Raw genomic sequence first — 25,775 nt, forward strand, 5'->3', positions numbered from 1 at the left:
TAAATTATGATATTCTTTGATGTGTGCTTGTGTTTTACTAACCAGTGCATTTCCGTCATGTTTGTACGATCCTGTGTGCATGCAGATTTCTCCGGTTCTCCGAGGCGGCGTACCGGCCACCGGCCTACATCCTGGAGATGGAGAGGAAAGGCCGGCAGGGCGACCGCATGCTCGTGTCTGGCCTCAAGACGGGCAGCGCCCGCGTCAAGACCAAAATACGAGAGCCCCTGTACAAGGTGGGAAACACGAGTGTGTGAATATACAGAGACGAAGATCCCTTGGCCATATAGACTGTTGTGGAAGAATTGCCACGAGTACCTATTAAGGCAAGCACTGCATGTGAATGTGTGCTGTGTCTAGCACCATGCACGACCACCTTTGTCTTCCTATGTCACTGATGTCGACAGCTGGGAATCAACTACTAGTCGCTGGGTTTTGGTAAATTTCTCGCTCTGTGGGTTACATAATATCTGGTTTGGTTGTCATGTGACAAACGTCTCGGCAGCAGGGCAAATGAGAAGTCACCTCCCAGAGGCAGTTCTTTAGAATGGGGTAGTGCACAGATATGTGAGTGCCACTTATATATCCAGACAAGACTTTTAATGCATGCAACCTCATTTGCTGTTGTTTTTTACATAGTTACTGAGCAAAGGGCCAAAATGTCAAGCGGCCAGTAACAAACAGCACTGTCAAAGTTGTATTAGATAAGCGTTAACATGTTTCTTGAGCAAGGTTATAAGAGCTTGGTAAAAGAGGCTATGTGAGGGAATGTTAGGGTTCAGGAGTGCTTGTTCATTGAGTTTTTGAGCTAGCTGGCAACCGGAGAGCACAGACTTAGATATTTCTTAACTTATCTAAGTGCGTGGGAGGAAGCAGAAAGAGATGTTGTTTAGTTAGAATACGCAAAATAAAGTTACATATATGATATGGTTACACTTTGACCTCAAAGGAACTGCTTGCCTGTGATGTTTGGCGGCACTTGCAGGGTGTGGAGGCGACCGAGGTGCGCCTCGTCATTCTGGAGAGCATCCTGCTGAGCCCCGCGCACGACGTGTACCTCCTCGTGAACACACACATCCACTACCGCGTGCTCAAGGTCAAGCAGGGCCGCCTCATTGGTAAAACTTCCCCCTCCACAGGAGTAACAATGTACACAACGGTCGATTTCCATACAGAAAAATGAGTGATTGCAACCGTTGGTGTCGGTCCTTCCATCATACCTTATTGAGATTTCTTTAATGGTGTACAAAAAGCAAGTGGCACCTTTGTTGCTCTATAATAGTGCCTTGTAATGTGTCATGTGACACGACTGTGCTGCGTGTATTATGTGCGCAAAGCTTTTCCCTTGTGTACTCCTATGTGCCTTGCTGCAGTCTAATGCGAGCATCGCCTCCATGCGGAGCAGCAACTGTGGTGCATTTTCCAAGCGGTTGAGGGTGTGTCATCTTCTTTGCACGCGTGTATATTTTGTTCTGTTTGCCTGGTGCAGACATCCCGATGCCATCGGAGCAGTATGAGCTGCAGCTGCAGGGCCCGGTGACAAAGAATGGGCCTGTGGCCCGGCTGGATGTGCAGACCTCCGTCCTGGTGGCCCAGAATCTGGGGCAGACAAGCCTCCTCCTTGTGCACAAGAGCATCCTCACCCTGTGCCGCGTGTAATGAGTTGCCTTTATTAGCGTGTCTGTGACTAATTTCCTCTTAGGACGATTACAACAGTCCACAAATTATCATCCTCCTGCATACAGCACTCATTAAAGATTGAATTGGCCAATTATCCCAATGCAGATGAAGGACGTTATCATCATCATCTGCCTTGACTTATCCACTGCTACATGAAGACCTCCCAAAACCTGTCACCATCTCGCATGGCCCTGCAATGTAACAAGCCACCTAGCCTCTGTATGTTAGCTGTTTTCATTGCTCCTTTTCTGGAATGGACATAGCCTGGAGCACTTTTTCTTCTTTGGCTGACATTCCATTATTATTGTCGACCAATCGTCATCCCTTCTAGCGATTTGTTCTGCCAAAACCCACTTTTCTTAACAATCCCAATGATCTATATGACCATCATACGTTTGTTCGTGTATATTTAGAAACGGTGTTCTATAGATTAATTCGAGCTATATTCAGATAGTGCTATTGGTTTCCAGTTGCCATGAGACAAGGAAAACAAATTTCGCAACTTGTAGAGATGGACCAATGTGGTTGGCAGCAGAGGGCAGGGCAGAATAATCCCTTATTCTGTACTTCCATTCCCCCACGTCTGTGCTCCCCGCCTTAACCAGTCCGCTCTGACCAGTTTTGTGAAGTGTGGTCAAATTAACTTCACGTTCTGGACAGCCTGAGGAGGCCCTTATCCACATGTGACTTTGACAAGAGGTCTGTGTGTGAATCTTTTTTGACAGGGTTTTGTTGACTCTTCATGTGGACTGCCACCTCCAGTGTGTCTGGCATTGGTAATAGGCGTCGCGTACGATTTTCACCACAAATTTTTTGGGCCATCGGCTGCGATTTGCATACGTCGTACGTTGTAACTGGGACTCCTTGACTCGCCTGAATCAGACATTCGCATGCAGGGTGTCTCGCGTCTCCCCAACTCCACTGTCTACGTGATCGAGGCCGCCTTCCTCGGTGAGCGCCAATCCTACGACCCCCGGTACCCATAGGTTCCCTTCAGATCGTGTCAATAGAAGAGGGAAACCTTAACAGCGCATTGCTCCTATACCTACTACAATCGTCCTGGAATGTCTGTCCTTAATGTCCGTGATGTCACCCCACATCGAACAGCCCCCTTCATTAATAATAATGAGCAGGAGACGTCCTCTTAATGGACACCCCCCCCCCACCCATTATTATTACCTACTATAATGAGCCAAGAATGTCTGTGTGCAACGCTCGTGACGTCACTCCACGTTGACCAGCCGCCCCCATTAATAATCATGAACAGGTGACGTCACTTCACATGGAGCACCCCCCCTCATTAATAATCCCCCCCTTCCTCGGCGTCAACTTACAATCCTCGCGGCAAAGGCAGAACCCTCACGTCACGCGATCTCCGTAACGCTGCTGTTGAGACATAGAAGTAAAAATTACGTCATGATGAACAAGGGATTATAACCTTAAAATGAAATAGGTCTGTGTCACCGCGCCCTTACAAATTGCACACGCATTAATGCAATGAATATCACGTCGTGGTCTGCTTTTGACTTGCAAGTTTCAGATTTACTGCAATACACCCGTCCTTGGAAGGGCTAAAGGCTAGTTATGTAGATTATATAATTTGGGCGTTTGTCTTTGGCTGTCCAACATTAGCTTCAGCCTTCGTTAATGGTGAAAAAAACCTCATAAAATCCTCGAAAGTACCATTGTGATATCTCTGCAATGACATTTTCTGAGTTTCTTCCTTATCAAGACATCATTTCTACCTGATTGACAGTCCTTATTCATTGACATATACCACAGTGGTGTCACGGGAAAAAGCTGTGGCAGTGCTCCTGATAGTCATGTTTGTTTATCGTTAATAGAGCTGGAAGATTTGCATCATCCTTGTACACAAAATCCATGTATATATCCAACATGAGAGACATTTGTTTTTGTGGGTTTACGTGTTCCATTAAACGGGAGCAGTGAGAGAGAACGTGTGTATGTGTGTGTGCGTTGGGTTGTATGGGAAGTTGTAGCATGCTGCGTTACAAACTCAGCGACCCCAGTGATGGTTTTCTGCACTAGGTCATGGACCTCCCCTAGGTCGACTCGGCCTCAAATTAGTATCTGGTGCGATGTGTAAAAATCGCCACTGGAAAGACAAAGGCCTTCGTAGGCGCTCACTAACAGCACTTTCCTCAACAGTCTGTTGAGGCTATGAAGGGGGATCTTTGTTTTTTGGGTTGTGTATGTGGCGGCAGGTTTTCTGATCGAGCCGGGAGAGCACTGGGTGTTGGAAGTGGGGCGTGAGTATTGGATCACGGTGGAAGTGTTCGACAAGAATGGCAACCGTATTCACCTGACCGACGTAAGTGGCAGATGCACATCACGCACATTGCTCTGCGGACCTGCGGTCTTTCAATACAATACCAAATTTAGATTTGTCTAACTTGATTTGGAGCTTTCGTGACTGCAGGACTTACTCTTTGGTTCTTTCGGTAAAGTCACGTAGAAAGAGAAAATATTAAATTAAATAACAGCATACGACGTTTCGATTGCAACACAAGCAATCATCATTAGGTACAAATGAAAGAGAAAACAAACCTAGTAAACTCAGAAATATAATGCAATACAACACAGATACATTTTGATTTAAAGCTTTCGTGACTGCAGTAATTCATATTCTTAGCTCTTTTGGTAAAGTCACGTTGAAGGGAAACAATAAAATAATAAAATATATATAAAACAACAAAAATTATCACGTTTCGACCATAACACAAACCTGATGACGACCGTTTGTGTTATGGTCGAAACGTGAGAATTTTTATTGTTTTATATATATTTTATTGTTTCCCTTCAACGTGACTTTACCGAAAGAGCTAAGAATACAACACAGATAGTCGGCTAACTTAACAGTCAACACCCTACCTGGTTGATTACATTCTTCCAAAGATTGCTACATTTGAGAGAGAGACAAAACACAGAACCAGAGACACATAGACAGACACATAAGCAGAGAGATAACACAGACACACAGAGAGACACACACATAGGCACACAGAGAAACAACGCCTCTGTGTCGAGGCCTTAAATAGAGAGAGGGGGGCAGAGTGATAGAGGGCGGGGGGTAGAGAGTCTATGCGAGCTTATGGTTTCTGTGTAAGTCTATGGGTCTCTGTTTGTCTTGGTGTGAGTCTCGCTCGGTGTGTTTTTGTGTGTGTCTCTTTCTGCATGTGTGTCTGCCTATGCTGTTCTCGTGTCTGTTTTATCATTCATTCTTACCTGATGATGGTTGCTTGTGTTGCAACCGAAACGTTGTATTCTATTATTTGATTTGATTTTCTACGTGACTTTACCGAAAGAACCAAAGAGTAATATAATGCAATGTTGATTTATTTAGTATGTTAATTGCAACCGCATCTTCAAGATGATCTGCAGAGACATTGGGCATCGTAATTTTTTTATTTGATTTCTACCTATGTGACTTTACCGAAAGAACTAAAGAGTATGGATTCCTGCAGTCACGAAAGCTTCAAATCAAGATTGGGCATAGCATTTTCTTTTTGCAGGAGAATGGGGTCTGTCATAGCCGGAGGAAAAAAGGAAGGTCTTGAGACTGGATTTGGGTAGAGAGCCAATATGGATGGCTGGGTGCTGGGAGTTCCAGACTCTGGGTACAGCAGAGGAGGATGAGTGACCTTCCACTGAGTGAAGGTTTACTGGGGGCTTCCTTTTTACATGTCCATAATATTGCAGCCTTTGTCTCTTGGAACCTTAGAGATTTGTATTGACCACACTCAGGGCTAGCGCAATGGGAATGTTTCACTCCATTCTGCTTCTCGGATTGACTTGACGTGTACAGAATGTGCGCATCGAGACAACGTTCCCGAAGAAATTCTTCAACGTCCTGGAGTCAAACCTGAATGGGTCGCAGCATCGCGTGCAGGCCCTCCACCGGGGACAGACTGAGGTCAAGGCCATTCTCGCCCACGTCCTGGCCCCGGTGAGCGTGTGTGTGTGTGTGTGCGCGTGCGCAGCTGCTTGTAAAACAATTGCAATTACCTGCACCACTTATCAGCTTTCCCAGCACAGGCCCACACTAAGCAAACACACCATATAAGGCAATAAACGGTGCAATAAACTGCACATTAAGCTTTTATTGGCATCCGAAAAAAACTTGCATAGCACACCGCTGACACATTTGTACAGATATCGTCATCATTACTGTCATGATAATTTTACGTGTTGATATATTGACAGGTAAATGAACTTAATTGATAACCAGGGGTGCATTTAATGGACAGAGCGCTTCAAAGCACTCCAGAGTGCTTGTCGATTTAACTACCTGTTCGCAGCCCGGAGTGTATCGTAACGTAACAGTATGAGAAGGCTACCTTGCTGAGCGTTAGTTGGGGATGTCAATCCAGACAGTCGCAGGCACCGTACCTTCCTGTGAACTCTCGGTTCGTGGGCATGACACGCGCAGTTATTGGTTGACCGGGTGACATAACTCAACCATTGTGAGGCTCTCAGCGTCCTAATGCACCATTCTTTTGGAGCTAATTTCGACCTCGTAGTGCCACGGTAGAGCGCTCTTCCCATTGATCGCACTCCAGGTATTAGCCCGTTGAGACCAGAAGTCGCCTTTAAAAGGAGGACCTGGATTTTAGTACAGAAAAGAGCAAATTCCATTTTAAACTCAATGCTGCAAAACACCATTCCATTTTTTACACACAAGAATGTGTATATAAAAGCTTGATCATTATTAAATGCTTGAAATATAACCTTGTTCAATAAAAAAAAAACGTTAACTGTTATCTATTGCAACTTCAATAATAATGTTTTGGGCCTTTTGGCCTGTGCTGAGCAACTGTGTTTAAATAAAAAAAAACCGTCTGTACATTCAATTAAAATTTTCTGAAACATTTGAATTCAGAGTTGTAAAATACATTAAGACTTTAACTGCCAACCATCCGGCTCGGCTAGTTTTACTGAGTTTTATGCCAAGAGACTACGTCAAGGAAGTCCGTCACTCAACCGCTCATTCACAATAATGAATTCAAATTGATTCTGAAGCTCACGATACAGGCAAGCCTTTTTGATTGGTATAGGCTGTATGACCCCCTGCAGTGGCTGCTGATTCGCAGTGTTGATAGTGTAAATGTATTCTTCAATTGAACCATAACTCCATGTGTTATTGCTTCATCCTTGGGAGGGGGGGGAACCTTTATCTCCTCCAACGATTGATGATTTGGACCAATGTATGGTCTTTCTCCAATGTTGGGCACTCAAGACTTGACTGCCGCCCTGTCTAGTTCACGTATGGTATTTTCAACCTTTTTATGCTAAAATGCAACTCAAAAAAGCTGGACAACACTGAATTAAGTACATAAGAAATTTTAACAATTGGATGCAACTGGGAGTATTGAATGCAAGGTTCTTGAGAAATGTTATGGAGAGATTTTAAATGGAAGGCCATTATCTCCAACATCTTAGAATAAGGACATGGCATATGGAGAGCAGCTCACATTGTTCATCATTTTTAGAACCACTATTTACGAATAATTATGCTTCATAAAATTATAATGAAATTAGGATGATTGTGTACGCGTGACCTCCACTGAGAAATAACTGCTTTTTCACCTCCGTGGCTGTGGAACTGCGTTGTCATCTTGTGCCCTGCAGAATGGAAAATCGCTGGCTCTCCCGCAGACAATCTCAAACCAGCAGGAGGTGGAGATTTTTGACCCTATAGTTCTGCAGCCGCCCCTTCTCATCTACCCGTGGCAGCCCAGCCGCGTGCATTACCACTACACGCTCAAGGTACTTGGGAGCGGTGGGTAGGAAGGGTAGGGGGAAGTTTAGTATTCATAATCACACGTGGTTCAGCTCTTTTCAGTAGTGGAACTCAAATTGATCGAAAGAAGAGGTGAACAATAGCTTATCAGACCTATGCCCGTTACCCTTTCCTGCGTCTTGGTTTTACAGGGTGCTCCAGTTTCCTGGCATTTAAAATACTGAAACAGAATTGGCCAAGCATCCCTATGCAGGATTCTCTTGAAGCAGTTTTGGAACTCAGTGATGCATTACTGGATAAATTAATTATTAAAGACATACTTAGTGGCTCGTTTTTGTTTAAAGCTCATCTTGGACTACCAATGGGATGACTTTGTGTCAAAACGGCATGTACGGCAGGAAACCAAGCTGAGACTCACTACCTCTACAATACAGGAATGCCAACGACTGTACGGCAGTCGATTGCCCTTGGTTGATGCTGCACCAGGTTCTCTGCTAGAGGATCTCATCGGTGGAGGGGGAGGCTGAGCGATCGACCACAAGCTTCGTGACTGCATCAGATTAACCGTTATCGTTGACGTTTGGGGATAGGAAGGGAGCTCACTTGGGGGCTTTGCCAGGATGGGACCCTAGGGGTTCATGCCGGAGGGCGGACACTGCTACATGCTGTCTCGGCGTATGCTCCCGAAAACCAACACATGCATGATTGTTGGTGTTACCCCTGGCGGTCTTTCATAACTCAGCCATTGCAATCACCTGTAACCTAGTGGACGGCAACAGTGACAACCTGGCGGTGTGCGCGGCAGGCTGAGGGCGGCAGCGGCAACTTCAGCTGGTCATCGACTGAGACGGAGGTGGCCACGGTGACGGTGCGGGGGCTGCTAACGACAGCAGATGCGGTGGGGACAAGTGTAATCCGTGCCAGGGATGTGCAGAACCCTCTCCATTTTGGCAGCATGAAGGTGAGGCTCTGGTCTGGTCGTCCAACTAAGAATCATATTTACTCGGCATGCCACAACTTATCGATTCAGCCACGAAAATAGTCAGGATAGCCTGGTGATGGTAGCACACAACTATGACCGTCGTGGTGTCATACCCTGACTTGCCAGGAGAAGGCAGTACAGCAAATGTGGGCTCCACCTGCTTTATCTGTATCGGATAGATCGTTGCCCCCTTGCATGTGTGGGTTTTCTCTATGTGATCCGGTGTCCTCCCAAATGTAAACACTCATGAATTGGCCATTAACACCTTATTATATAGAGGACTGCAGCGCTTGTGGGGAAAATTGGTGCCGTCTGACCACTTGGCAATCTTTCCCGTGTCCAACCCGTGTCGGAGTCGCCCTCTGTCTCTCTTCAAGAGTGAGCATATATTGTGCGCATCACAAGTGGAAATTAGTTTCGTTATACATTCATCAAATTGTGCATTTGAGAGTCTTATTTACAATGTATATAAAGTGTAACAATTCTATAAACTAAAAGTTAGGTGACTCACAGGTATGTATCTGTGGCACTCTGCAAGGTGCGCATGCTGGAGGTGGTCCTCTTGGAGTTTGGCCGCTCGAAGCTGGAGGCGCGCGTGGGTGGGGTTCTAGAGCTGCCGGTGCGTGCCAGCGGCTTGGTGGACCCGGCCACACGCCAGACCATGATGTTCTTCGACTGCTCGCAAATGCACTTCACCACCGACCTCGCCAACACGGCCGTGTTTCAGGTCGTCGAGGGTAAGCGCCTGCTACCAGCTCTCATGCATGCCGACACATGTGGGGAACAGGGCCGTGCTAGCTGTGCTCGACACAGGGTAAACAATTGTCTCTATAAACACGCGAGAGCCCATTAATACGCAATGTATCTCTGTTTTGTAATTTGGCTCCAATTTTATTCTGACTGAGCTATTGGCAGCGCGTCATGAGACGAGGTGTCCACTGGAATATCTCACAAAGCAGTGCAACGCTAAGTGTTGCAGAATAGCCAACGCAAACGGATATCACTTGATCACTATGATCACTTCAAGTGACCACTGGTCTACATTTGAGAGTAGTGTTTGTTGCATGCCAATAAAATAAATAATATAACTGTCAGAGCTGGAATTTCTCTGAATTAAGTAAAAAAAACAAAATTTTACCGATGTGTTATTTTGGTGACTGGGCTAAGCTCACTACACTTGTTGAGAAGCCTGTTTACTCACAGGCAGCCACCTGGATTTGAGTCGGCTCAGCGATCTGATCTCTGAACCACCTCGTCATCTCGACACACTTTGTATCTTGCTGAATTACAGCTTCTGAGATCTGACGGGATTGGGTGCATTCCGGGTGATTTGGTCATGGTGCCTTCGGTCACGTACATACTCCAAAGTTGGCTGAGCACACGTCTCCTCTTTTCCCCATCCCAGGAAACCTGCCTCCGGGTAATGGTTACTGTATGGCGGTGCGTGTGCGCGCCCTCTCGGCCGGACACACGACGATCAGCATCTCCTACACGCACGGCACCACTCATCTCCACGACTCCATCACCATCGCCGCTTACTTGCCGCTGAAGGTGAGCTGCCCCCTTCCAATTGGCGATCGCCAACTCGACTGATGCCCGTTTTGAAGTGCAAGCGAATTTTTATGATAATGGTGGGAGAAGTGGTGGCACAGTGATTCATGTACCACACTATGGACCCGATGGCCTGAGTTTGATTCATGGCTGTGGCTGCCATCAATGGCTAGTGATATCAGAATCTGTCCTAGATGCCCTGCACTTCATAAACCCACACTCAACAGCATGGTAAAGTATGGTTAAACAACCCATGTAACCGACATGGCATGGGGGAGCCTTTACACCAGATTAGATTTACAAATCTAGATTTGAAGCTTTCGCGACTGCAGGAATCCATACTCTTTGGTTCTTTCTTTATACCTACGTGACTTTACCGAAATAACGAAAGAGTATGCATTTACAGTCTGGAATTTATTATTATTTTTCATCGTAATAACAATGTCCCTTTTTTCTAGGTATTCATATGTCGTAGCCATGATAACCTTAAGATGATCGATATTGCGTAAAACAAAACTTTTTCCCCGGGGCTGTCCCCCTCCTACCCCAGGTGGTGGACCCGATCTCCGTGGCCCTTGTCACTCTGGGGGCCTCCAAGGAGGTGGTGTTTGAGGGCGGGCCCCGGCCCTGGGTGCTGGAGCCATCCAAGTTCTATGCACGACTGGACGCTCAGGACGAGGACCTTGTCACGAAGCACGCGGTGGGCTACGGCGAGCAGCAGTGGCACCAGCGCCACACCTTCAGGGTGTTGTGCACCGCGCTCGGAGAGCAGGTGGGGCTGGTGACGGCAACTGTTATGAAGGGCCACTGCACTGCCATATTGGTGCCAGGCTCATGGTTAATTGAGAATCCTTTGCAAATGCTCTGCTCTCATGAAACATTGTTGTGACATTAAGGTTTTAAAGTTAGAGGCAGGCACACTATGATAGAAATTTGCATTCTGATTCCAATTGAATATATTCTTAATGTCGGGAAGGGAACATTTTCCTTACCAAGTGCCAAATTGGACTTTCAGATGCCTTTTTGCGGGCGATACATTAACATACGCCTTAATGTGAAAATAATGTGCATTTTAGCCGAGTATAGATAGAGCTCCTGTGTAATGACAGATTTGACACTGAAATTAGAAACACAGCACTGCTAGGTCGAAAATATTGTGGCTGTAGGTCGTAGTGTAGCTTAATCTCTACAGGTTAATGCTGTTAATCTTTTGGAAATAAAGCAGCGGGCCCACGTGCTGCAAGTTCTCCACCCCTGCTTACATTCACCCCTAGTCAATTACACTGCTTCACTCAAACTCAACTCTGACAGCAGACGATCATCGTTTACCAAGTTACCCCCTCCCTGTGTGCCCCCTGACGCTCGCCGCATGCAGGCGCTCACGCTGACGGTGGGGAACCACGAGAGTGCATCAAACCCGCTGCCCGCAGAGGAGTGGACGCACACGCACTTTGTGTGCGCGCGCCCCGCTTCACTCAGCCTGGCGCCCGTCTACTTGCCCACGTCCACAGGCCGTCCATGCCCACTCACCCAGCAGAAGCGGCAGCTGGTGGGTGCTTCCTTCCTGTGTATGATGGTTGTTGTTCTGCATCACAGTCTGGAGCAGTCATCTGCCAGCCATCTGCACTGTTGACTTCCTTCCGGCTATTCAAATCCAGGCTCAAGAGCTTCCTCTATCTGTCTGCCTAAGACTGACTGCTTTTGTCAGTGAAATGATGCACACTGTTTTATCCACCGTCTTGAGTTGCAGTTGCATCTAGACGTTATAGCAATCCATTAAGTTGCATTTGCTATCACGGTTGTTTGAACTGCAAATGGATGGTAGGAGACCCTGAGAGGCAGGCCCGATAATGTGGGAGGGTAAGAAATTACAAGGAAACCTTAGAGGAAGATTAGAGGGCCTTAGAAGAAAAGTAGAGAGTGGGGGAAAATTATTTTGGATGAGTATGGTTACCAGGTCCACCCTGCTACAGGTGGGAAACACTAATGGATGATTATAATGATGTTTGCAATTGCTGCCGCCGCCTCCTCCTCCACTAGGTGCCCATGTCCAACCACCGCGACGCGCAGCTGCTGCTGGTGGCGCTGGACCAGCAGGGCGAGCACTTCGACAACTTCAGCTCGCTGGCGTTGGAGTGGTTCTCCTCGGACGCGAACCTCGCCTCCTTCCCCGAGTCCTCCACGTTGCTCCATTTCCATGAGGAGCAGCAGCAGCAGGGCACTGGCCAGGCCCTCGCATACAGTGAGGCCCACACCACGGGCCGTGGGGCCACCCTTTCTCTCAGCCTAGAGGCCTCTTTGTTGGGCAGCATGGGACACCCTCTATAGATTCCCATGCATTCGCAATATAGTCATAGTTTAGTCAAGTCTTATTTTGTATATTTTATTTTGTTCTTCTCTTAGTCTAACCGACTAAAGTAGTCGAACATACAGACCACTGTTAGTTATTAAATGTTGGTGTGAGGGGCGTGCATTCCCCCCCCACAGCCAATCGGTGAACTCAGTGCTTCTATAAACATACATAGCCAATTGTGTATTTGGTATTCCTCAGTGCTTTGCAATCTAACAATGTTAATACATTATCTTAGTCTGGGTCTTCTGTCAAACTAGTTATTTTTGTTTCATCATAGTCATGTATTGGTAATTGGTGAGTAATCATAGTCATGATGCTGGATGATTATCATCCATTGTTCCCTTTTTCGGTGCAAAAGTCCCTTCTGTATACTTGAGAGCTTGCACACTTTAATCACATCCACACCTTAAAGGGTTTTGGCTTTGACGCGGTGGCGGCAACGAGCTGATGCGAGTGGACGTTCACGAGTCTCGTCTCTACAGGTGTGCAGCGGGTGACTACGCACCGTAAGAAAGGGACCGTCACCATCAAGGTCTCCGCCAGCACGTACTCGGACCACCTCCTGCGGGAGACCCTCGCTCGGAAAGAGGTCGGCTGCTCGCACAGAAAAAAATAAATGAAACTCACGGCGCCTCTTTTCACAGCGGTTGAATTTAAAAGTGCCTTGGAAAACCACACGTCCCCTGTACATGTTCACGCGTGGCTCTAGATTGGGGTTGTCTGTCGTAGTCTTGTGACTTTGGGGTGTATATTGCTGGGCACTTAACGACTCATCCATTCACCAATTAACTTCAGTTGTTCTGCTCAAGATGCTATGCTTTGCGTTTTTAGACATTTAGGATTTTTACAAACCCACTTGTAAATGTTACCTTAAAGTTAATGGAATAAGCAAGGCATAACAGACTACTAAAGAGACGGAAAGTATTTCTTGATTCAACTTGTGACCCGAAACCCATAATAATTATTCAGATTTCTGTGTTTTTTGGAGTGTTTACATGCCTACTTGTTTATTAACAATGATGTATATTTAGTTGAGTTTATGAATATCTTTGTCTTGTTTGTACTTATTTATTGTGGTGTGGATTGTTAAGCGCTTTGTGGGCCGTTTGTCCTGAACGTCGCTATATTGCACACACACGTGTGTGACGCGTGTTAACGTAAACGCGCGTGCGCGACCCGCAGGACCTAACACTGCCGACCGTCTCAGCCTCCATCGAGCTGCTCCTCGTGGAGGACGTCAGCATCTCCCCGAACAACCTCACCATCTTCAACCATCCTGAAGCCAAGGTGGAGCCCAGTCTCATGCACTACTTGTCTGTAATCTCCTGCCTATAGCTGGGACGATTAGTCAGTCAGTTCACTTGATTACTCGACTCGTGGCGAGCCTTTGACACTTCAAGATCAAGGTGTCGTCGTGGCCACAGCCATTAATGCCATCTCACCTCGGCAAAGTTTCTTCCCTCCGCCAGTTCCCGCAGCTGCCGTAGAGTAAACAAGATCTGCCCTGCCCTGACAGTTATCACACCACCATCTGGTCTTCGGTCTTCTTATTGGTCGCTGGATATGTAGACACTGTATATTTTTTAGATTTCACACTTACAATTTAACTTACAATTTAGCAATCTTTGAAATAACGTAATCAACCTGACCTTGCGTTAATTGTGTTTTGACCGACCGTCTGTGTTGCGTTATATAGTTTCCAAATCTTGCTAAAACCTGTTTGATTTAGTGTGCTCACACGTTTCTCTCTCTCTGTATCCCCTGTTGTATCTGTGTCTGTACATATATCTGCGGTTATGTGTCTCCTCTCTCTCGTAAATTTAGCTCTTCTGTACCTGATGACGATTGCTTGTGTTGCAATCGAAACGTCGTACACTATTATGGTATTTTATTATTTCTACGTGACTTTACCGAAAAAAAACAAAGAATAATATAGACACTACTCTAATGCCTGTCTTGGCAATTGACCCTCACGCATCCTGCATGCATGTCCCACCGACACTTTGCTCATCCTAAAAGTGGACCTAGCCTTGCACAACCGCTGCGGTGATTTTGACGAATGGCAGCTGTTGTTGTGTGTGACTCGTCCCCTCTTAGGTGACACTCACGCTGAGCGAAGGTTCGGGGTTCTTTCACGTCAACGCCAGCGGCAACGACGTCATGCAGATAAATCACCAGGATGTCAACGCTGTGCAGGTGTGTGTAAGGCTGACCGCTATCAGTTCACTTTGTGATATTTGACTGTTGTGTGCAAGGACTTTGTTGGTCTCTGTTGCCAGAGACTTTTGCTCAGTGGGAATAAATAAATATGCAACACCCACAAAACCCAACAGCTTGTGTAGCCACGCTGTGAGTCCTGAGCTGTCTGAGATGAGGTGCTGCAGTGATGTCACAAAAATGCTTTTATGGCGCAATTGACGTCACTACAACATTAAAACCTGTGTCAGAGAGCCGAGGACACACGGAACCTAGGTGTGTGCACTGGTGAAGCCAGTGGGGGGGGGTGGGGTGGCACTTGCTCCCCAAATGATCCGATCGAAATTAGAGATTTCGATCGGATCATTGGGGTTTATTAGTAACCAGTGGGAAGTATACCCGGCATTGCCCGGGGGGAAAATATATTTTAAAACTTAAAAACATAACATATACAAATGAAAAAAAAACTTTTATCATTACCTCATTAATAAAAATAAAACCCAACGCGCGGTGGAAATAAAAACTTACGCTCACGCGCCAAGATTCGATTCTTTAAATGGAGCAAAGGAATCGAAGGTTGTAGATTTCTTTAGAATCGGCCTATTCCCGTTTAATCGATACCACAAACGCTCACCACATACCGATTCTCGCCACTCCTGTATGCGGGTTGACGCCACACACTTCATGGTCATTCCCCCCCCCCCCCAAATACAAAAGTCTATTTTTATACGTTTTACATTGTGTACAGTATGGGAGCTAGCCACATGGCTAATTAAAAGTTGTCGCCTAGTATATTATATCCATTATTCCCCCTCCCCCCCAGCCGCGCATTTGTGCGGGATACAGGGCCTACGCGGAGGGTTTGGGGGGGGGGGATGCGTGACGTCAGCAGGCACACTGCGTAACGCTACCGCATGCGGGTCACATGACAGATGTGACGTCACAGCTCACTTGCCGTGCAAAATATATTCATTATTGCGCCCCCCCCCCCTCAAAAAAAAATTCAAAAGTCTATTTTTATAATTTTTGCATGGTGTACAGTCTGGAAAGTACCCACATGCCAAAGTTCAAGTTTGTTGCATGTCGGGAAGTATGCTAAACATTTCGAAGAGACACACATTCACAAATTTCCCTTTTATATATATAGATAAATCGGCATTTTGCGACCCCCACTGCCACTGTGTAGCATATTATTATGTGCCAGCGACTCTATGAGATGATAGGACAATAGGCTGAGTCCATAATTGGCAATAAGTAACGGCAAAGCAGTTATAAGTGACTCACATAATTGTGCGCAGTTGCGTATACAGTACACGACTTCCCTGAAGGCATACCTTCAACAAGCTCGATGCCGATCACACACGGTTCGAATTCGACCCTCGTTTGATGGCTGCGCCATCGCCGCACATGCGTCGAATAAAAAGCAAGGGACAAGTTCTTACTAACAACTCCTATCATTTTTCATTTCTAGAGGGGTTGCCCCCTCTACCTGAAAATCCTGGCTCTGCCATTGAGCGTGTGTCTTGTGGGACAATATCTTTTTGTTATCTGAGTTCATCTTCAACTAAAGGTCAGGGATTGATTGACTACTTCAGTTTGAAAGAATGTCTTAATCTACTGAATTACTGTGGTAAACTTGTGTTTGCACTGGATACCACATGCTCCCTGTGTCAAGTCTGGCTCCCATTATCTTTAGAGTCAATATTCTCTTCTCAAGAACTCATGTTCCTCGCATTCCAAACTTTCATCGGATCCATCCCTTGCCGCGCGTGTGCACCGCTGCTGTTGATCTCATGCCGGCGCTACATCAACGGCTAGCGCTGTTTTCGCTGCTTCTCGGTGTCACCCATGCCACCACCCCTCACCTTGCCGACTGCAGGTGTGTGATGTGTGCTCGGTGGTGTACCAGAGAGCCCAGAGCGAGCTGGAGGTGAGGGTGTGCGCTGCCCGGCAATGCACGCCACCACGGGGGTTTCCGCTCGGTTGCACCCCTGCTCACGCCCGAGTGTCGGGATCGCACCCCTGTTTAACCACACATTTATTGAGACGTCACAGGTGGACGGTGTGGAGTTTTTTTTGGGGGGGGATTTCTCCAGCGCGCATCTGTATGGCACTGCATCGTGTATCCTTCACCCATAATCCAACCTTATGTGGTGGGGCTGTGGATGAACATATATGATGGGTGAAGCGATGCATAAATTCATTTTAGGGAGCCTAAAATGATTAGGTTACCTAAAATAGTTCCTCACGGCTAACGCACCCTGTGCCACTTATCTTACTTCACCCACACAGTGGTTTCTGTCAATGGATGGTGCTGTCCCCTGCTGGTGCAGGTGTTTGTTTTTGTGTTGCCCATTCGGCTTTATTCAGACCTTACTTCCTCTCGTTGCCTCTTCCCCCCCCCCAAGCCCTACCCTTTGCTGATGGCCCTCTCTCATCTTACTTTACCCCTCCCCATTTTGCCCGTTTGCCGATGCCAGGTGGTGCCCCTACAGCCCGGCACTCTGTCCCTGCTGGTGCTCGACCTGTGCCTGGCTTTGCCGTCGTCTGCCCGTGCAGAGGTCCGAGTCTCCAACATTCAAGAGCTCCTCATCGACGTCCTCGACAAGGTGCCGCCATGATGACCAAGAAGATCTATCGCAGTTGCGTACTACTTGGTGTTAATGTAACATCGACAGATTTGGAACATTTCTATCACTTCCGTAGCTTTAGTCAAGTGGTGGGGAATCCTACGGCCCATGGGCCATATGCATTCCATGATTTAATTTAAAGCGGCCCAAGGCCATGTGAGGCCTACCACTTTAAAACGACCCTCAAACATTTATCCATCACTGCAAACATAGCCATACTACTCGGGTTCTAGAGGGGGAAGATTCAATCCTGACGATACTGGATTTACAATTGTAGCACACTCGGTCACTTGTGTGAATGTAAGGGCCTCTTGTAGTGACATGACTGGAGTATGTGTTGATGTGTGAACCCGCCCAAAGAAATCCTACTCGGCCATCAGTAAGGAGGTCCATTGTTATTGTTGCTTAGCGAACCACTGTCGATGTGTTGCCTTTGCTGGGCACGGGAAGGTGGAGATTGGCAAGGCGGTTCGTGCATACGTGCGGGTCCTGGATCACCAGCGGAAGCCCTTCCTGTCCCAGTTTCTCCGTCACATGGGACTCAAGCTGACGTCTGCCTCGAACATCCTGAATTTGGAGTGAGCAAAAACAAACACACACACGCATGTACAAACGCACTTTCCTGCTGCAATCTTGTTTGAATACCACGATTCCACTGTTAAATCTCAATTCCCTTTGATAGGATTGCGCACGCACCCACGCAGGTGCGGATGCACAAGATTGAAACAAAGACCCTCCTTATAGCCAGAACAGACTGTTTCGGGCACAGCACATGAGGGGTGGGTGGCCAACACCACGCCTGACCGCCTTTTGTCTGCCCAGTGGCGATGTTTACACGCCACACCGGGCACTTATTTGAGGCTGATTCGACCTAGGGGAGGCCCATGACCGGTTCAGATGATTGTCAATGGTGTTGGCCGTGAGCGGGAATCGAACTCGGGTCGCCAGGTCCATAGTGCAGTGCGCTAACCGCTACACTACTGCTCCCCAAGATTGAGATGCTTTGCACTGACCGCACCCCCAGACCCTTGCTGGAGGCCCCTGATGACGTGTCGGTGGCGTACCTGGTACATGGGCTGGCGGTGGGGCAGACCACGCTCACCGCATCGGCTCGGGATCGCACTGGCCGCAAGATCAACGCCATGCCCAAGGAGATACAGGTAAGGGGCGCACGTTGCACCTGTGGCACCTGTCCCCACTGGTTCGGCACCCGTTCGTCTCTACCTCTAAACGCAGCCTCCGCCCTGCTTCTTAAAGTGCCCTCATAGTTAACCACCCATGTCGACAGTAGTGCGACATTGAGCGTCTTTTAAGTATGTTCTGTGTTTGTGACTGCACAGGTGTTTCCTCCGTTCAAGTTGTCCCCACGCAAGCTGGTGCTGCTGATTGGAGCCAAGATGCAGGTGAGGAGGTTTCACAGGATACCGGCACAGGGCACAAACTCGATTGTATTCAAGTCAAGGCTTGAGGTTACATTTGGAATTGAAACACACTCAGCTCCTGAGAGCAATATTTTACTGGTAGGAACGAAGTTGTAAACTGAGTGTACCAGCCTGCAATAGATTAATGCGTCCGTCCGTCCCCTTTCAATACTTTAACGAAGTGAAATCTCGTGCTGTTGGGTGTAAAAAAAATTCCAATGTTCCTACCAGCCCACCCTGCAAGGACCTGTTTATACTCTATAATGTGAAGGCTTTAAATTGAGACTACAGAGTAGATGAGATGGTGGAGCTTCTGACGGCAAGGGTTGCTGATGAAATTGTGCCACCTTCTCCACTGCTCGCCTCGTGCAGGTGATGTCAGAGGGTGGACCCCAGCCTCAGTCAAACCTCGTGTTCAGACTGGAGAACGGCACAGTGGCGCGCGTTGGCTCGGCGGGCCATGTCACGGCGGTGACCTTGGGCACCACGCGCTTGCTCGGCTCCATCCAGGCCACCGATCCCGACATGCGGAAGGTTGTCGTCTTCTCACAGGTACGCCCCGCTGTGCCGGGACCCAGCCCCGAATGGTGGTGCCTGTGGCCTCGTTTTAAAGTGTCTGCGCCCCATACAAGCGGTGATGGGTGCTCGTTGCCACTGCTGGTCCCGAAGATGTTGGTGACGAGTCGTATGAGGTCATTCTGTCCTTAGCACAACCACCGTTTACTTCCCACAAAGGCACGTTTGTTTTATCGACCCTGGAGGAATGTTGAGTTCAGTTGTGAAATTATTTGAGTCTTCCAAATGTGAGATACCTGCTCTGTCGTAGCACCGACATAGCCGAGCCGAGTGTGTGATAATCTCTCTCAATGTATACATTGAACTCGAGCCATAATTAAAACATGTACAGTTTTAAAAACCACGGTGGCTGACCATGTTTTGCTACGCACCTTCATCAAGCATACAGCAGTAATTTAACAGTGTCTTATTTTGCATAAACGGTCCTCGCCCGAAGGAATGTGGAATTTTCTCCACGGTCCCAGGATCAGCGACAAGAGATGAGTGACAACCAATGGTTACTTACACACTTTTTACTTGTTGGGAATCCCTTAGCATGCACGTCTTCACAGTTGAGAGCTGCGTTGTTTTTTTTTTACCCCAGGACCGTTTCTCTTTAATCGGAGGGTGGAGTTAATGAGTTAATATGCTCCCCTGTCACGTGGGTACTGTCTTCCACTCCAGGACGCAGTTGACGTGGAGGTGGTTCCCCTGCGCGGTGTGCGCATCCACGTGCCGCTCACTCGCATCATGACCAGCTCACTGGTGAGTGGGGTCCCACTTTAGTCGTGCCGCGTGGGGGCATCATGGTACTCTATTGGCATACCTCGTGTTGAAAAGTGAAGGAGTGTCCTTGTTTATTTCGTCGGCTGGTATACCTCGTGCTGGTAAGTGGAGGGGTTTGCTTAGTTGTAATGTTGGGTGCTTCAGCTACTGTTGCTAGCACTAAGTGGTTTCTTGAAGCCATTACGACGTATACCAAATGAACATGATTGATTGTTACCCACATGATTAGTTGAATATAACATGAGGCAGCATTGCATGTTTAAGTTTGTTTGCTTCCTGCGACTGTCCCTCGCCACCCGCAGATGCCGGTGTACGTGACGGGGCTGGGGAGCGGGCAGACCCCCTTCTCGTTCGGCAGCATCCGTCCAGCATTCACCTTCCACTGGAGCGTCAGCAAGCGCGACGTGCTGGAACTACGTGGCCGCCACTCGGAGGTATAAGAGCACGTGAGACTGCGCGACATGGGAGCACACCGGACAGTGTGATCACAAGAGTACACTGGAAATCGTGTACATAGGAGCAGACGATCATAAAAATAATAATAAAAACATATTTAGCCTTGGAACGCACCGTACATTTTTCATTCCACTCGAAGGCTCTTGGGACTGCAGATGAGTAGGAAGACAGCAGCTAGGTGATGAACTGGCACTAACAGTTGCCCAAACTCTGCGGTCCTCTATCAAGATGTTTGCAGCAAATTAATGATGGTTTACACGTGATTGAAACACAATACGTGCTGCCATTGTGTAATTGGAACTGCATTCCAGAGGTCACCAGTTCGTTCTCCCGACACGGCAGTTGAAGCAATGGTGTAAGTTTCTTCAATCGCCCTTCCGCCTCTGTCCACTCAGCAGTGTAAATGGGTTCACTGCAGTTAGTCAATTGGCAAATCGCGTATGGTGGGGTAAATAGTGGGTACTCCCACTTCTTCAAAGACCTTTGACCAATGTGGAAGAGTATTTCCAATACCCTCTAACGCTCTCTAAAGCTCTCTATAGCTGGGTGGACAGAGGTGGGGGCAGTATTTAAAAAAATGTCAATTGTTTCAACTTCCATTCCCCTATAGCACTCCCTTTAGTGGAGGCCTTCTACCAACATTGGTGTGAGCGGCCAATTGCAGGGCTGCACATTTACCTCTTGCGCCTTTTGCGTGCGTGCAGGCGTCGCTGCAGCTGTCGGAACGGCACAGCTTCTCGCTGGTTTTGCGGGGCCGCGCCCAGGGCCGCGTCGTACTCAAGGTTACTGTGAGGGCCACAGACCCTAAGGCTGGCCAGTTTGAGGGCGGCGTCCGGGAGCTGACGGACGAGGTGCAGATCCAGGTGTTTGAGAAGCTGGAGATCACAAACCCGGAGGGTGACACGCGCCAGCTGCTCCTGTCTCCAAAGGCCACGTTCCCCCTGCACACCAACAGGCATGTGTCTGATCGTTGCTGCTCTCCGTCACTGCGGCAGACGTTAACGTGGGCTTGTGTGATCGTTAGAATGCTTGTTTGTACATATGATGATAAAAATAATAAAAATACTGAACAGCCCTTTGAAATTAGACCATTAAAAATAAGCTAGGCCAGCGAGCGACTGTGGTGTAAAATATACAAAGATGCAGACTTCTAGTTTGGACAGGTAAAAATTATTTAGACCAACATTACCATTTGTGGCCTTGCACTGCCATGTATGAGGAGCAAGAAGTAGAGAGAGTCCATGAAAAATGAAGCTGGACTTGTTTTGATCGCATTTTATTTACCCGGGAAAGCCTCGAGACAACAATTTATGTGTTTATTCCAATCGAGAAATTTACAACTGATTTTTCTTATTGGTAAAAATATGGTTTATGCTGTCTGCACACAATGGCCCACACATTTTTCGAATAACGTCACATGATCGCTAACGTCTAGTGTGAAGCAGACGGCGCATAGTATTTTATGATTAATGCACCTACAGTATTAACGAGGTGGGCTTTCCGGATTTGAACAAGCGATGAATACGCTACCGCTGGGCCACATCACATCCTAGCGGTCGCCATAATCACAGAAATGAGTGAAAGACGTTGCTTAAGCTTTATCGTCAGCTGCCATGTGACAACCGAATAAAAAGAAGAGAGAGAGAAACCTCCCTGCCTGTGCCCCCCACTCTCCTGCTAACTTGTCCGCTCGCACTGCCGCCTCTGCCCCATTTACCCAAAGGGACGCGGTGTCCCGCGTGAGCTACCGCGTGCTGGACTGCCCCCTGGGTGGGTCCGTCGTTTCGGTGGACGAGCAAGGACTCGTCACGGCGTGCGCTGCGACCGGCGTCGCCATCGTCGCCGCCACCGCCCAGGAGCCCTTTGGCCTCAATCAGACGGCGGTCATCGGTGTACGGGTGCGTGTGTGTGGGGGCCTCTTTGCCGGCAAGCCAGCAGTGGAAGTCGGCTGTTGTGCTGCGTATATCCAATCCGAGTAGAGTGCAGCTTGAATTTACAAAGCACATTTTTGACGGCATCTCAAGATGCCATACAGTGGGGAGGACATTAATTTGGGAAACAAGAGAAAAAGGATGGATTTTTTTTTTTAATTGTTTTGAAATGAGTGTGGTATATACACGTTCACAAATAACACGAAACTTCAAACAAGAAAGAGTCGAGAACAAGAGTGATAGAACAGGAGGGTCCTGCCATGATTTTGCAGGGTGGGGCGATAATTTGTGGGTAATTTCTTCAAATATTGGTCATGATGCCGGCACACAGCCTACTTTTGCAAATTGCGTCATTGGATCTATAATGCCCACGAGGAAGCACACGACACGTAGTATATTTGTGTTTCGTACACCCGCAGTAATAACCAGGGCGTTCGCTGGATTAAAACCGTGAACCTCTGCAACATTGCGGCAAGCGGGCTGCCACTGGGCCATGTCACCACCCCGATAACAACATTCAGATAAGAGGGGAACAATACATACACAACAGACAATACAAAGAGTTGGACAAAACGGTACAAACGAGACTACATATTGAACGGATTAATTACTTTTCTTTGGGTCTTTCGGTAAAGTCTTTGAACCTATCTACGTGACTTTACCGAAAGACTTTACTGAAAGACCCAAAGAACATGAATTCCTGCAGTCACGAAAGCTTTAAGTCAGGATTCATGACTCTGAATTGTTACCTGAAATTACGTCAGGATGGAGGGGGGGGTCGAAATCATCCCACACCTCCTGGTTTGACTCATCTCTGGAGTCGACCGGTGTTTATTGTTGCCGGGTAGCACATGGGTTGCTTCCGTTGTGCCACAGGTGGCGGCGGTGGCATATGTGCGTGTGAGCGTGGCGCTGCCGCTCTACACGTTGGGCCGCGAGCCGCTGCCGTACTTCCCACTCGGGGCCTCGCTAGCGCTCGTCGCTCACCTGCACGACAACACAGGGCAGGTGTTCCACTCAGCCAGCCTGGCGCTACGCTGCACCCTCAACAGGTGAGCTGCCCGCCATATTCAACAACAGCTGTTAAGCAGGGGAGAGGTTTCTGCCCAGTACCTACGAACCCGATCGGGGGTCAACTTGACCCGCTATGCCTCGAAATCAGCGGTCCCCAACCTTTTTGGGATCAGGGACCGGTTTCGTGGAAGACAATTTTTTCACGGACGGGGGGGAGTTCATCATTGGGTCTTTCCTCCTTTTTTTACTCATTTTGGCTAGGGGTTAGCTTGTGGGCTTACCAAAACTGTGACTGAGACAAGTGCGCAGTGCGGGAAAGAGGCGCGGGCGGAAGTGGTAAATAAAATAATGGGCGGGCCACGTGCGGACCCGCCTCTCACCTCCTGCTGTGCGGCCCGGTTCCTAACAGGCCACGGACCCGGTACCGGTCCGCGGCCCGAGGGTTTGGGACCCCTGCTCTAAATTGATAAAATCTGAAATTATTGATTCAAACGAAATTTTAGTTGACATTAGCCAAGCTATAATGGGCTCCTGGGATGTGAGGACTCCACATGTATGGTTCCTAGAGGCAGACATTGCATTGGTGAGCATTGGTGACTACTCTACTGATGAGTCCGAATTACGACAAAACCAGTCCACAACAATATATCACTGCTGCTGTCAATTGGTCACATTTGCTCAAATTCTTTTGACAATCTAATACAAGATAACCATAATGCACTTCTGCAGGAACTGCTGATGGGTTTTTTGCTTTTGCACAAATGGTTGTGTTTTTTTTAACTTCTATTCTTAAATGTTTAGCTTTTCTCTTCATTTAAAAATTTGGTAATAATAGATTCATAGTGTGTATAACTTGATGCTCCAATATCTCACTGATTTTTCATGATCCCCTTGCTTTCTTCTCAAGAGGTGATTGAATAGAGCATTTTGAAAGGGATGGCTCCGTGTCTTACAGAAGAGGAGAGTGTTAAACGATATAAATCGGTGGGAGACGTGTGGAGGCTTTGAATTTAAATGTTGTCTGTATGGTTTCTGCCTTTTATTTTAGTGGGGTGTCTGTAAATGGATCACGTGGCCACTTTCGAGTGTGATGCTCTCCGCACACGCGCCTCGCGTACACGCGTGTGTGCATGCTCTCGTGCTTGCGCGTGTGCTCAGAGACGACCTGGCGCAGGTGCGGCCCGGCTCGGTTAACAACACGTTCGTGGCGGCGGTGGGCGGCTTGGGCTCCACCGTTCTCTCGGTGTGGGACCCTGACCTCCCCGGCCTGGCCGACTTCCTGCCCCTGCCCGTGGGTCACGCTATCGGGCCTGCCGATGGCCTGGCGGACGTCTCGCTTGGTGACGTCATTTGCTTGTCGACGGCTCTCACGGCCCAGGACGGTGAGTTGCTTCCGTCTTTCGGCATCAACGACCCCTCCCATCGCCACGGTGGTTACTGCCTTTCCCCAGTGGATGCTCAGATGTCCATATAGGCCGATCCGGGACATGCAGCGCTTCCCACACACCGCAGAGCCGAATGTGTGTTCTGCCGGTGAGGGTGGGTAAGTATTAAAATTCCCATTTTTTAAGTAACTTAAGAAGGAGCCCTGACTCCATATATCTGGGGATGTTCTGACAATGGGTGAGGTGCGCTGCTGGCTGCAAGAGTGTCAAATATACAATGCCTCATATCACGATGCTGATCACACAATTGAACTATAATGGCCTAAATCACACATTAACTTCGACTAACAGCTTGCTACACCCTGGTTTTTAATCACGAGCGGCTGAAATCTGGATCCGAACCCAAGATCTCAGCTGAGACGGCTCAGTATCTCTGACATGGATTTAGCTCTCGGAGCCACCTGGAGCTGATTTCTTAGCTCGACTTGTGAGGAGAGTGGAGTGTGGCAGGACAGAGTGGCCTGTTTTGGTGTTCTTGAATGCACCTCGGCTTGCTGCGTCAAAGCCAGTGGACTTAAGAAATAGGTCAATGAAAATAAGTGTGAACCGGAGCGATGAGATCAATTTACGTGCAGAAGAGAGATGATTTGTAGTATGACAGAACCCTGAGGGATGGCTACGGCATGGAGTGTAATCCTTCACTCCGCATTCTATGTACAATGGATGATGATGATGATGATTAAAGATGTGCGAGTTTTGTACCTTGCGCAGGCTCCTCTGGTGTGTGGAGTTCTTCGGATGAGTTGCTTCTCTTCGTGGACGCGCACACCGGAGTTGCAGTCGCTAAGGACGTTGGGACGGTCCACATTTACTACGAGATCACAGGCCTCATAAAGACCTACATCGAGGCAAGCACCACCTTGGACATGTACACACATTTTTCGTTATTTTAGTGTTCGGAGAAACATTCTCATGCCAACAAATATGCACAGTCGTAAAACCCTCAGTGTGTTGCGATTTGTCACTCGAGCCGGTGACACTTTTGGGTTTTCCTTGCAGCAACATTGTCATAGC

The 25,775-nt window shown here is 47.9% G+C and overlaps 1 protein-coding gene across 3 annotated transcripts in view; it reads left to right on the forward strand.

The window, feature by feature from the left end:
- Nucleotides 1–25,775, forward strand: part of NUP210 (nucleoporin 210) — a 41,739-nt gene that overhangs the window by 7,561 nt on the left and 8,403 nt on the right. For 2 of the 3 annotated variants that reach the window (XM_076070690.1, XM_076070689.1), the window contains exons 5-33: nucleotides 86–236; nucleotides 986–1,118; nucleotides 1,490–1,633; nucleotides 2,563–2,631; nucleotides 3,906–4,012; nucleotides 5,507–5,647; nucleotides 7,330–7,467; nucleotides 8,247–8,402; nucleotides 8,962–9,160; nucleotides 9,829–9,974; nucleotides 10,525–10,746; nucleotides 11,350–11,523; nucleotides 12,015–12,216; nucleotides 12,810–12,916; nucleotides 13,510–13,614; nucleotides 14,425–14,523; nucleotides 16,403–16,453; nucleotides 17,004–17,132; nucleotides 17,604–17,731; nucleotides 18,178–18,313; nucleotides 18,494–18,556; nucleotides 18,947–19,126; nucleotides 19,814–19,894; nucleotides 20,218–20,349; nucleotides 21,076–21,326; nucleotides 22,095–22,269; nucleotides 23,179–23,354; nucleotides 24,475–24,698; nucleotides 25,473–25,609. In XM_076070690.1, the coding sequence (XP_075926805.1) occupies nucleotides 86–236; nucleotides 986–1,118; nucleotides 1,490–1,633; nucleotides 2,563–2,631; nucleotides 3,906–4,012; nucleotides 5,507–5,647; nucleotides 7,330–7,467; nucleotides 8,247–8,402; nucleotides 8,962–9,160; nucleotides 9,829–9,974; nucleotides 10,525–10,746; nucleotides 11,350–11,523; nucleotides 12,015–12,216; nucleotides 12,810–12,916; nucleotides 13,510–13,614; nucleotides 14,425–14,523; nucleotides 16,403–16,453; nucleotides 17,004–17,132; nucleotides 17,604–17,731; nucleotides 18,178–18,313; nucleotides 18,494–18,556; nucleotides 18,947–19,126; nucleotides 19,814–19,894; nucleotides 20,218–20,349; nucleotides 21,076–21,326; nucleotides 22,095–22,269; nucleotides 23,179–23,354; nucleotides 24,475–24,698; nucleotides 25,473–25,609 (4,156 nt within the window). The remainder of the gene's footprint in view (nucleotides 1–85; nucleotides 237–985; nucleotides 1,119–1,489; nucleotides 1,634–2,562; nucleotides 2,632–3,905; nucleotides 4,013–5,506; nucleotides 5,648–7,329; nucleotides 7,468–8,246; nucleotides 8,403–8,961; nucleotides 9,161–9,828; nucleotides 9,975–10,524; nucleotides 10,747–11,349; nucleotides 11,524–12,014; nucleotides 12,217–12,809; nucleotides 12,917–13,509; nucleotides 13,615–14,424; nucleotides 14,524–16,402; nucleotides 16,454–17,003; nucleotides 17,133–17,603; nucleotides 17,732–18,177; nucleotides 18,314–18,493; nucleotides 18,557–18,946; nucleotides 19,127–19,813; nucleotides 19,895–20,217; nucleotides 20,350–21,075; nucleotides 21,327–22,094; nucleotides 22,270–23,178; nucleotides 23,355–24,474; nucleotides 24,699–25,472; nucleotides 25,610–25,775) is intronic. The other variant, XM_032963443.2, reaches the window with a different exon arrangement.

Source organism: Petromyzon marinus, chromosome 30 (genome assembly GCF_048934315.1).
Source record: "Petromyzon marinus isolate PM22_M1 ecotype Great Lakes invasive population chromosome 30, UKy_Petmar_22M1.pri1.0, whole genome shotgun sequence".
In the NCBI taxonomy this organism is placed as follows: domain Eukaryota; kingdom Metazoa; phylum Chordata; class Hyperoartia; order Petromyzontiformes; family Petromyzontidae; genus Petromyzon; species Petromyzon marinus.